Below are 13,064 nucleotides of genomic sequence, written 5' to 3' on the forward strand. Positions count from 1 at the left end.
GGCACGTATTGTTCAAAGACTGAGTGACTGATTAATATAGGGACAGGACAGGCAATGGATGGAGCGGCAATTTTTAGGAATTTGCTTGGTAGTTGGTCAGCAGCAAGGCAGCATGGTTTGCTTAGGAGCTTTTTAATATAAAAGTTTGAATAGGTTTTAATGAGAAAGATTTTGCAGTACTAGAGGCGGGAGGGGATAGTGAGTGGTAGATGTTGGTGGCTATCTAGGAGGCTAGTGATCGGGTTTATAAAGTTTGAGTTGAGTTGTGAGGATAAGGCTTCAGAGGTGTTTGTTGAGGAAGGAGAGGGGATGAAGTTTTTATCCAGGGTTGAGAAGGTAGCTGATTGTTTGCCAGAATTTTTGTGGGTTATGTAGGAATTTTTGCTGAGAGGTTTGGAAGTAGTGTTTTTTATCACTGAAGATTTCTTTCTTAGCTTGGTTTTTTAATTGCTGATGGGCTGTGAAATAGGTTTTGTTTTTGGAGGATAGGTATAAGGCCCTGGCTCTATCCCTTTGTTTAATTAGTAGTTTAGTGTCATGAGAAAGCCTTGGTAACTGTTTAGATTTGGTGCATATTTTTCTGGTGGGGGCTAGACTATTCAGCGTGTCAAGAAGTTTATTGCTAAAGTATTCTACTGCACAGTCCAGATTTAGGTTAATTAATGGTGACCAAACGAAATGTTGTACTAACAGATTAAATAGGTCAGAGGAGGAGTATTTCTTAATGCGGATGCATTTGAAGGGACTGTTGGATTGAGTATGAATTCTTTTTCTACGCAGAAATGTAGGGGCATGGTTATAAGGGTTTATAGATAGGCAGCTGGCTTGGTATAATATCCAGTCAAGTAGAGACTCTTTTTTAGTGTTTGTCAGTGCGAGTGGGACAGTTTATAATTTGGCAGAAGTTGTAAAGACTGATAAAGTTGGTAGGGCAGTTAGAGGAGCAGGAGAGCCAGTCAAGATTAAAGTAACCTAAGATTATAGTTTCTTGACTGAATGAAGAGGCCCACCAAGAGAGGAGAAGTTTGATGCTGGGAAGATTGTTACCAGGGGGCAGATAGGCAGCTATGATGATCATGGTTTTCAGGGGGTTTATTTGCAGACGGGTGATGAGAATTTCTGCACTGGAGATGTCTGGTGCTGAACCGGTTTAGTTTTTCTACTTTTAGAGAGTCTATAAACATAACTGCTACACCACCACCACCTCTTTTGCTAAGTATATCTTGTCTAATTACATTATAACCATTGAATGTGATTTCAGAGTCTTTGATGTGGGGTTTTAACCATGTTTCTGTTATAACAGCTGTGTCAGGGGAGTAGGTGGCCAGGATAGCATGAAATTCAGTAATTCTGTTTTCAAGGCTTCTGAAACTAAAATTTGTTATTAGCAGGTCGGATTTGGAAGTAGTTGGTAGAGCGGTATAGCTCTAAGTACAGGTATAGATATAGCCAAGCACACCCTGAATTTCTTAGACCACCCTGAATTTCACACATTTTTTAGGCAGTGGCTCATTCAAAATACCATCCTCCAATGCTGAGGACCAACGGTGGGAAGGTTGCCATGTCTGGGGCCTCATCCTCGAAAAGATCATAAAACTTGCTGATCCTGACCTCGGGAGCAGCTTATTGCTCACAAATGAATACATCCTTAAAGCTAGCCAGCACTTAGGAAAAGTAAAACATATATTTAGGCTTCTGAACCTGATTGGTCAGACTCTAACATTTCTGAAACCTCAGATTCCAGATCTCCTTCAAAATCATGATCCTGGGGTGGTTGAATGGTGGTGGGAGTGCCAGTGTTACTCATAACCTGGGTTAGCATCCCATAATCAACGGCATGAATAATGGATCAAGCCATAGCCACCAGCTCAGGTAAAAACACACATAGAGACGGTTTGCCTTGTAATGTGGTAGATCGTCTATCTCATTTCTGCATGCGCTACACTAATGGGAGAATCCCCGGGGGGGAGACATATCAACATTGGCAACAGATTCTGCACCCCTGACTTCCCCTGCACCTTAAACATTTGGCTCTACTATGTGTGAACAAACCAAAAATGCCACGGAAACCTTGCTCCAGACCAGTAAGCAGCTACAAAAAGCTGACAACTACTCCAACAAAGATTCTTAACGTAAAATTTATTAGTAACGTTTTCGCCTTGTAAGTACTCAGCTTCATCAGAGACCAAAACAGTAATGAATTATTTTTTCTTTTAAAACACTCAATAGGAAGTGATGTCAGAAGGTGTGTCAATGACAAACTTTAAAATACGACTATATTAAACTGAATTACAAATTACACTAGATAAAACATTATATCAAAATTCAATTAAAAAAGGGGGATACCTAAGCGCTTAATAATAATACAGTCAACACTAACAATAATACTTAATAGTAATAATCTTACAAATTTTAAACAATAATAGTGTTGTTTTAAAACTCATAAAAATAGGCTTTCAAACTAAAAAATACTTTACCTCGTAACAGGTCAAACCTACTTATAAAGGTACATTAATTATATTGTTAACTTTACATAATGTTATGTTACATGTAGTAACTGTCCATAATTCCATTTAAAAAATGGACTTGGTATACAATTAAGTAGTGCACAAAAATATATGTATGTATACAAAATAAAAATATATAAATTGTATGTGCGCAGCTTAAGGAAATATAAAATTGTAAAAGTGTAAATCACAAGTACATGTACATACTTTAGACTGCTAGATGTACATGTCATACTTTGGACCGCTTAACGTAAATAACTTCTTAGTTTTAACACTGGTAAAATATTGCAACTTTCGTTTAAACCAGGATAATAAAATGAATCAGTCCTGAACTGCCATTCAAGTTCTAGGATTTCCAATAATAACTTGAAAGGACCACCTCTAACAGGTTGTTTTATCTGGTCAATCGCCATGAATGAAAAACTATGGCCTGGCTGTTCAATAATGTGTTTAGCAAGTGCGTTATTCTCATTTCTGTTGTTAATTGCGTAAGTATGTTCATATATACGATCGCGAAGTCTGCGGTCTGTCTTTCCTATATAGAAAGATGGACAACAGTCGCAGATCGCGATATAGACCACAGACTTGCTTTCGCAATTGAGAGGTTTCCTAATGTCAAACTTTTTTCCTTTTACTGTAAATGTCTGCCCTGCCTTTGTTTTGTAACATCTGTTACAAAAACCGCATGGGTACATACCTAACCTCTTGTTGTAAAATTTACTCGGGATGTCTCTTTGTAATAATTCCTTTAAATTATTATTCCTTCTAAAGACAAAAATAGGAAATTGTCCAAATTTTTTAATCAAAATAGGGTTACTTAGTATAAAGTCCCAGTTCTTCCGTATTATACCTAATATTTGGCCTGAATCAAAACTATATGTAGTTACATAACAAAGTGTAACATCAGAGAAATTTTTAGATTCCAATAAATTTTCAGTTACTATCACACTTAGTCCTGTAGTTTGTGAAGGGCTAGTATTAACTATAGTATTGTTCATTGTCAATGTGGTCAAAATTGGGCTATAAAAACCATTAATTCTCTTCATTTCAACCTCTTTGAAAATATTTTCAATAAATTCCAACGGGTATTTCCTTTTTAAAAACATATCTATCAGCAAATCACTTTCCTCATAAAATATTTCCATCGTACTGGACATCCTTGCAGCCCTAACAAGTTGACCCTTTACTACAGCTTTCTTCTGTTTCATACGGTGATGGCTAGAAAAATGCAAGAATGTATTACAGTACGTAGGTTTTCTGTATATCCTTGAGACAAAACAACAAGTGTCAAAATCCTTAGATAATTTAACATCCAAGTAATCAATACTAGATGTTGAAAAGTTATAGGTGAATTTAAGAAATTCAGAAGTGTTATTAATTTTGGTAACAAATATTTCGGCTTGTGTCTTATTACCATCAAACAGGATAAAAATGTCATCAAGGTAACGTGTATAATATCTAATTGGTGCCACTAATTCTGGTGATGAAAAGACAAAATGTTTTTCCCAATAACTCATATAAAAGTTCGCTATTACTGCCCCACAAGGGGAGCCCATTGCAACACCTTGTTTTTGCAAAAAGTATTTGTTATCGAACATAAAATAGTTCGAAGATAACACAATATCCATTAGTTCCGTAATGACATCAATCTCACTTCTTGGGACAACCAATTCACCTAATAGGAGGGCTGTCCATTCAAGGGCTTCTTGGTGGGGAATTGAGGTGTATAAATCAACTACGTCAACAGTGAGGAAATTAACCTCAGCATTGAAAGATTGTAGGTTGATAGCCTCCAAGAAGCTCCATGAGTCTTTACAAATAAAAGGGAACTGGACTAAGTGTTTAGACAGTAAACTATCTAGAAATTTAGCACAAAAGTAAGTCATAGATGACCTTCCATCTATTAGTGCCCTCATCGGTGGGTTAAAAAGATCTTTATGTACTTTTGGTATGCCGAACATAACAGGTAATTTTGGGAATGTTATATCAATATAGTTGTAAATATCCAAATTAATTTTACCTTCAAGATATAAATCTCGAAAGTACCCTCTTAATCTGTTATGTGCTCCCTGGATCTCATTAAGGGACGCTTCGGCATACGCTGGTGATTCCAAGATAGTGTACATTTTATCAGTGTACATATCTTGACTAAAAATCACCAGTCCACCACCTTTATCAGGTTTAAGAAGCCTCACGGGCATTTTGCAAAGGTCATCTAACATTTGGAGTTGGCTCCTAGTAGTGTTAAATTTATAAGGTGAATCCCTTTTAAACTTCCTACTAAATAAGTGTCTCAAGTCAACCTCACAAGCCTGTTCAAAATGTATTAATGAAGGATGTAGAGGTGGGTTAAAGACACTTGGAAGAATCAAGGAATGGAAGCTGTCTTGGTTAGTAGGTTCACTGTTAAAATACAGTTTTAAATTAAGCTTTCGAACAAAACATTTCAGGTTAATCAATTCTTTTGAGATATCACCAAATTTACTAGGTACAAAAGTATAACCATATGCAAGTAACTCTATAAGCTCCTCTGCTAAATCGTATTCCGTAAAGTTGTAAATTTTAAAGTCAGCTTCACGATTCAGCATTATTATTGGAGCCTTTTGAGGTACTGAAATAGACTCCGAAGAGTCATTAAAGCTAACACTACTTCCACCTGTATCATTAACACAATTAAGAGCCAGGGCGTCAACTCCAGACTCATTCTGGTTTTCTGAGTTCAGTTCCAATTCTGTCGCCTCTTCGGGCGCTGGCGTTGGTTGCGTTGGCCTAAAAAATTGTTATTGTTATTTTTACTATTTGTGTTTTGTCCTTTAATTCTACTGCTGCGTCTTGGCCCTGTAGTTGAATTGGAAACAGGAGGTTCCTCATCTTGGAACTCCTCATCAATATCATAAACTGTATTATCAGTTCCTTCAGTGTTATTCAAGGCATTTGTAGCTCCCTTATTTACATCATTCCGCTCAATAAAACAAAGTTTGGGGTAGGCTTTTTCACTCTGATATGCTTGCCTATCCCTTATAAGTTTCTTAACTTTGTTTTGTTTCAATTTGACCAACATAACCTCAATACTTGTAAGTGTGCGGTCGTAGTCAACTTTGAATGATGTAAAGTTTAAATCATCCTTCAACTGTTTATCTAGTGCATCAATTTCCACAATGAGTTGCTGCACATAAAGCTCATAATGTTTAATTATGAGTTGGAGCAACTGAATACCTTGTGCTTGAAACAAATCTTTTAAGTCAGTGAAAAATAAAGAATTATTAAGCAGTCCTGAGGGTGCAAAAGCATTTCTCAGACCTTTCGGTACAAGCCCCTCACGTATACATTGATTAAAGTAGGCTGTTTCTAATTGTAGTTTTTTAAGTATCAGCACTTTACTATCAAACAGTTTCAATTTTTCTGAAATCGAAAAATTATTATTTCCTTCAGGATGTAAGTTAGATGCGCTTGAATTTGTGAAGACAAACGCATCTATGTTGTGCATCCAACTCGTAATATCAGTAAAATTCATAACATTATTTGTTGTACCTGTAAGCCTCCCCGCACTCCTTGGTTGTGCGGTAGAGGAATGTGCTGAAGTATCATTCATAAATCTCGTTGGACCCCTGGAGGTGCTTGCTGCAACATCGGCGTACCTGACATGGTTGCCGACAGCTATTTCAGTAGATCCTGATAGTGTGCCTCTCACTGTATTTTGTATAAGCTGTCCTGGCGGAATATCCGCTTCCGAAAAGTTAGTCAAAGGCACTTGTATAGTAGCCGAAGCACCTCCTTCAGCTCTCGGGTTGTTAGTGTTAGTAAAATCCCTTCTTTCGATCACATCCAGTCTTGCTTGAAACGCATCAAGCTTAGTTGAGAGAGACGTAAGAAGTGCAACTAAGTTAGGTGTATCAGTCTGATTTAAAGTTGCTTGTCCTTCACCGATTCCGGTGGAAAAAAATGTGTGGAGTGCTGGGGCTATCAGGTCGTTCCGTAGCCATAAGACAGACCAAGTTAAACACCAAAAATCACGAACCAAGTGTGAACAAACCAAAAATGCCACGGAAACCTTGCTCCAGACCAGTAAGCAGCTACAAAAAGCTGACAACTACTCCAACAAAGATTCTTAACGTAAAATTTATTAGTAACGTTTTCGCCTTGTAAGTACTCAGCTTCATCAGAGAACAAAACAGTAATGAATTATTTTTTCTTTTAAAACACTCAATAGGAAGTGATGTCAGAAGGTGTGTCAATGACAAACTTTAAAATACGACTATATTAAACTGAATTACAAATTACACTAGATAAAACATTATATCAAAATTCAATTAAAAAAGGGGGATACCTAAGCGCTTAATAATAATACAGTCAACACTAACAATAATACTTAATAGTAATAATCTTACAAATTTTAAACAATAATAGTGTTGTTTTAAAACTCATAAAAATAGGCTTTCAAACTAAAAAATACTTTACCTCGTAACAGGTCAAACCTACTTATAAAGGTACATTAATTATATTGTTAACTTTACATAATGTTATGTTACATGTAGTAACTGTCCATAATTCCATTTAAAAAATGGACTTGGTATACAATTAAGTAGTGCACAAAAATATATGTATGTATACAAAATAAAAATATATAAATTGTATGTGCAGCTTAAGGAAATATAAAATTGTAAAAGTGTAAATCACAAGTACATGTACATACTTTAGACTGCTAGATGTACATGTCATACTTTGGACCGCTTAACGTAAATAACTTCTTAGTTTTAACACTGGTAAAATATTGCAACTTTCGTTTAAACCAGGATAATAAAATGAATCAGTCCTGAACTGCCATTCAAGTTCTAGGATTTCCAATAATAACTTGAAAGGACCACCTCTAACAGGTTGTTTTATCTGGTCAATCGCCATGAATGAAAAACTATGGCCTGGCTGTTCAATAATGTGTTTAGCAAGTGCGTTATTCTCATTTCTGTTGTTAATTGCGTAAGTATGTTCATATATACGATCGCGAAGTCTGCGGTCTGTCTTTCCTATATAGAAAGATGGACAACAGTCGCAGATCGCGATATAGACCACAGACTTGCTTTCGCAATTGAGAGGTTTCCTAATGTCAAACTTTTTTCCTTTTACTGTAAATGTCTGCCCTGCCTTTGTTTTGTAACATCTGTTACAAAAACCGCATGGGTACATACCTAACCTCTTGTTGTAAAATTTACTCGGGATGTGGCTCTACTATACTTGAACCAGAATGTCGTTGACCCTCGTGTTATATACATGTGTAGTACTTTCATCACACCAATGGACCTGGAGGCAAAAGAAGGCAAGTGTTCTGATAAGCCTACTCAAGGCTACTGCAGATTCACAAGTCACAGGCTGAGGCATATTTCTTGATTATCTTTTATGTTTTGTAGGTACACAAGGGGTAGATGGTTGGGGGGCACTGACAGAGTCCATCAAGTAAAGGGCCAAAAAAAAACTAGAGCAATTCCAAATAATGACTCTACTGTCAGCCAGTAAAAATGAACAAATTCCACCATCCTCCCTCTAAATAGCAACATGAAGTCTATTTAAGCAAGAGTACTTTTCTGAAAATTGCAATGAATGAAATGACAAAAGTTTCAATAATGCAGTTCAAAGCAAAAACTATAACTACAAAAGTCTTGCAATTTTTTTGTAAAAAAAGGCTAATTTCATTCCAAATGAACAGATACAGCCTTACAAGTATTAGCCAAGAAATAAAGCATAAACTTAATGAAAAATTTATGTCAGAAATGTTTTAACATTTAAAATGAGGCCAAAATCTTTTAAAATGCTGCCATCTTGCTCAATCACCTCAAACAATTTTAACCCCAAAGAAAAAAAAAATGCAACATCAGCAAGTTTTCCTGTCAAAACTCACAAATGAAACTTTTAATCAGCAGAAAAAAGGTGAGATTAACTCAGGGCTCTGGAAGCATGAGGTAATGACAGGAACTGTATTAAAATAGCTTTAGTATCGAAACTCAGTTAAGCATCGACAAATGGCCATAAAACACATTTCAAGGGATACAAATCTCCATAGACCAACAATCAGGTCATATCAGCAGTATAAGCCTTGCTTCTTCTTCTTATAGGTTCATAGGTTCATACTAGGCTATCTGCCCTAGGGCATTTATAAGCCTAGCCAGAGTGTGTTTGACTTTCGCCACCCATTTTAAATTAATTTTTCTATGCCCTTTTTCGAGGTTAGTATACTGTGCCTCTGTCTAACAGTGACACAGAAGTGATACCCATGGTAAACTTTTGGCTTTTCCCGGTTAGGGGTCATCACAGCGGATCACCTTCTGCTCATGATTGGCAGTGGAGTTTTACAGTGTCGAGTTACCAGCCCGGCGCCCAACCTTCCACAGAAGGCACACACATGCACGCACTCACACCTAGGGCCAATTTAGTGTGTCCACTCCACCTACAGCATGTCTCTGGGAAGTGGGAGGAAACTGGAGCACCCGGAGGACACCCACGCGACCACAGGGAGGACATGCAGACTCCGCACAGAAGGCACCCCAGCCGAGGATCGAACCGGAGAACCTCTTGCTGTGAGGTGGCAACGCTAACCGCTGCACCACCGTGGCTGCCCAATAAGACTATCAGACTACCTCCTTACTAACAACCTCCTTTCCAATACTCAGCATGGTTTCCGACTAAACCATAGCACCACCACTGCCTTACTCTCCTTTACTAACACTATCCTTCAGCATAAAAACAATGGCTATCTCTCCTCTGCTACTTTCCTAGACCTATCTAAAGCATTTGACATGGTCCAACACAAACAGCTTATCTCTGTCCTCAATAACCTATCCTTCTCACAATCAGTCACCAACTGGTTTCAGAGTTACCTGTCAGACCGCCAACAATCCGTTGTATGGCAGAATGACATATCTCCCCACCTACCTGTCTCCATAGGGGTTCCCCAAGGATCCATCCTTGGACCCCTACTCTTCTCTGTTTTCACCAATAATCTAGCCTCTGCCACCAAACATGGCACACTCATACAATACGCAGATGACATCATCTGCTCAGCCCAGTCCCTACCCAAATTGCAAAAAATCACACAGGAAGCCTTTTCCTCTGTCGAAACGTGGTTATCCGATGCCCAATTAATACTCAACCAAAACAAAACTACTCATCTTCCAACCCACCAAACATACTCAAAACAACTCTCAATTTAACATCACAGCAAAAGACATCACTATATACCCAACTGAAGACACCAAATTGCTAGGAGTGGAAATAGACAATAAACTAAAATTTAATATCCACATATCCATGACCATTAAAAAAAAGTCCACAAAAAACTAGGAGCATTATACAGAAATAAGCAACTTCTCACCAAAGCAGCAAAGATTTCAATAGCAAATTCCCAACTTATCTCCACCCTACTTTATGCCTCTACAATATATACCAACCTAAGGCAATGCGATCTAAACAAGCTAGAGACCTGCTACAACAAAATCGCCAAATTCACCACAGGGGCATCCTACCGTAGTCACCACTGTCTCTCACTTGCTGAACTGGGCTGGCTTGAACTCCCTCACCTCCTTCAATGGTATCAACTCTCACTCGCCCACAAACTAGTAAACCATCCACTAAATGTCCCATCCCTCCAGAATCTACTCCAACCCTATTGCACCACCAGACCACTAAGATAACAGCAACAAAAATCACTTGCAGATCACTAAAGCCAATAACTCTGCTGGTGAAGCACTATTCTCTTGCACCATAGCCAAATTATGGAACTCCCTCCCACCCACAATTACCTCCATACCATCATGCACCCACTTCAAAACTTTACTAAAAGCACACCTAAAAACATGCAGGTTATGCCCTTGCAACTCCCACTCTAATATCACCCACCCCATCCAACCACTACCTCTCTTTCCACTCCACTAACTACCTTGATTATAGCAAGCTCAGAAGCTCATAAGCCTAGTACTTACTATACAGCAGGAACTTCTTATTGTAACATTTGTTAATGTCTGTTATGTACTTCATAGATAAAGATTCTAGTTGTCTACTGATGTACTATGTTCTTCATCTGTAATTATATTGTAAGTAATTGCTATGTAAATTGTTAATCGCTATGTAATCCAATGTAACTACTGTCTGTTTATTTTAACTGTGGAGCTTTTCTCCCTGGGCCTTCACTGAAAATGGACCTACGTCCAGTCGGACACTCCCGGCCAACAAATATAAATAAATAAATAAAATAAGCCTTGCTGTGCTAGTTAAAATAAAAACTCAAGTATAAACAACATTTCCAAACCAAAAAAAAAAAACAGTCAAAACAGCAGCAGGCACTATTCAAGTACTGACAGAAAAAGAAGACAGAAGAAATTTAAAAAGGGTTTCTTATCTGAACTTAGCAGCAGAAGAGATCCATAGCAAGGAGTAGTCTTCCAATAAATCCTTTTCTTACTATAGCACTAGAAAATTGAAAAGGTTCTATCTTTATACTGCCAGGTGATTGGTCCATCACATCCACAAACAGGCAGTGGAAGGGACTCTGAGCTCTAGTAGTCTGCCAGAAAAGGGTAGCAGGGCACTACAACCCGAATGCCAGTAAGACAGTGTGTTTGTTGAACCTCTAATCTGCTGTTTGCTAATCTTCTAGATACTCTTCATATTACTGCACAGGGCCAACTGAACTGCTCTATGTAACTGCAATACCAAAATTTATACATTGCATTTTTGTGCATATAATTATGTAGTATGTGCACAGTGATAACTTTCAGTCTTGCATTTTTTCTGAAAGAAGAAAATCAATAAATTTGGGATGAAAAACTAAAAACAGTTGAGAAAAAACAAATGTGGAGGGGATTCATATACTGAATGATGTAGTATGCTGTGGCATGCCATCAGAAAGGTAGGATAATGCAATCCTTATTAACATTATAAAGTGTTAATGCATTTTTACAGAAGTTTTGGTTCTTGTCAGTGTACCTTTGCATCATCTTACAATTTATTAGACTCCTACATGGGAAGTCCTCAGTATATCACCAAGTTCTCCTATTTACATTTGAAAACAACAGTAGCTATTCACGTATCTGTGATAAACCGATTTATAGCTGTCCATCATCACAATAAGCAAGGTACTCACTATCCAATCCTCACTTAAGCTTTTTTCTTACACAAAAAAGGCAATCTGCAGATGAGTACTTTCTTGGGTACTCCCAGTAAATAATTGTTTAAGTTACCAATGAAGCCAGAGACCATGGCCTGCCTAACTGGATTATATGTTTAAGTTGCCAGAGAAGCCAGAGAGCTCATAGAAGTATAATATTTCTAATCACCAGTGCATGATTAAGTCTAACACTGAAGCCAGGCTCACCCCAGCACAGATGATGGCTTATCCATATCTCATGCAGGGTACAAATTTTAATCTTGTTACCCTACTCAGCGATCTTGAGGTAAGTTTTAACAAGACTTAATTTCACAAACCATATTAAAGGATAACTATTCTGTAGACTTGCAGGCTAGCTCAATCAACCAATTAAGCACAGCTGACAGGTAACTTTTTCAAAAATATGTTACTATATATTAAATGGTAAGAAACAATACTTACATTGCCCACTCAAGTTTTTCATTCTTTATTGAATTATACAGCGTCTGCAAAATAAAATGACATTTCTACAATTAAATTAAAGTTTATATATGAAAAGCTAAAATAAAATTTTACTTTATTCATAGTTTTATTACCTCACTTTTCACCTTACTAACGCAGTCCATAAATGCTCCAATGTTCTCATTTTATATGTGTGTTTTCTTTGACTGATCATTAGCATTATTTAACTATTCAATTTCAAACTCCAGTGACTGTTTACTAGTCAGTCCTAATATAAGCTTGTACATTGCCACAAACAGCTCAAGTGTCACTAAGTCATGAAGTTCCGCCTCTACAAACAGATAATTTTCTTCTGCAACTATAAGATCTTGCTGCTATCACCTAATTTCCAGTCTACATAACTGCCTTCCTGTATATATTTTATGCATACTCCATGCAATGGACTAGCCCTTTTACTCTGTTTCTCAATAAGAAAAGATCAAAGTCCAGGTAACAATGAAGATACGGGAAGCTAACAACCCAGGACACATTCACAGATAGAAAAACAGTATTTAAGCACAAAATCTGACTACAACTTGCAGTGAAATTTTAAATTAAGTGATGGATGCTGCCATACTTGCAATGTTCATTATGTGCATATCTGTCTGATTAGTCAAATGACAATTTAGAAATTGAGAAAAAGAGTTGAAGGTGGTACATAGTTGCTTTATCTCTAAATGTTTCATCCCAAGTGCATTAAGCATTTGGACAAAATGAAAAGGCACAGGTGACTAACATCAACGCATATTATAATAGGTTGCAGAGGAACTACAACCCAATAATTCTGAGGTGTGGAGGGCTTTGCCCTCACACCCATGTGAGAATCTTGTTGCTATGCTGGTCCTTTGAACTATCAGCCATTGTGAGCTGTCTGGTGACACTATACTATATCCTTTGAGAACTCAAGTACCAGTTTAAAATACAAT

The 13,064-nt window shown here is 37.4% G+C and overlaps 1 protein-coding gene across 1 annotated transcript in view; it reads right to left on the minus strand.

Moving 5' to 3' along the window:
- Positions 1-13,064, minus strand: part of PSD2 (pleckstrin and Sec7 domain containing 2) — a 2,726,943-nt gene that overhangs the window by 1,228,303 nt on the left and 1,485,576 nt on the right. The window contains exon 9 of the mRNA XM_044069466.1: positions 12,100-12,143. Coding sequence (XP_043925401.1) covers positions 12,100-12,143 — 44 coding nt within the window. The remainder of the gene's footprint in view (positions 1-12,099; positions 12,144-13,064) is intronic.

This window comes from Protopterus annectens, chromosome 4.part0 (assembly GCF_019279795.1).
Source record: "Protopterus annectens isolate FY-2018-M chromosome 4.part0, PAN1.0, whole genome shotgun sequence".
In the NCBI taxonomy this organism is placed as follows: Eukaryota; Metazoa; Chordata; order Ceratodontiformes; family Protopteridae; genus Protopterus; species Protopterus annectens.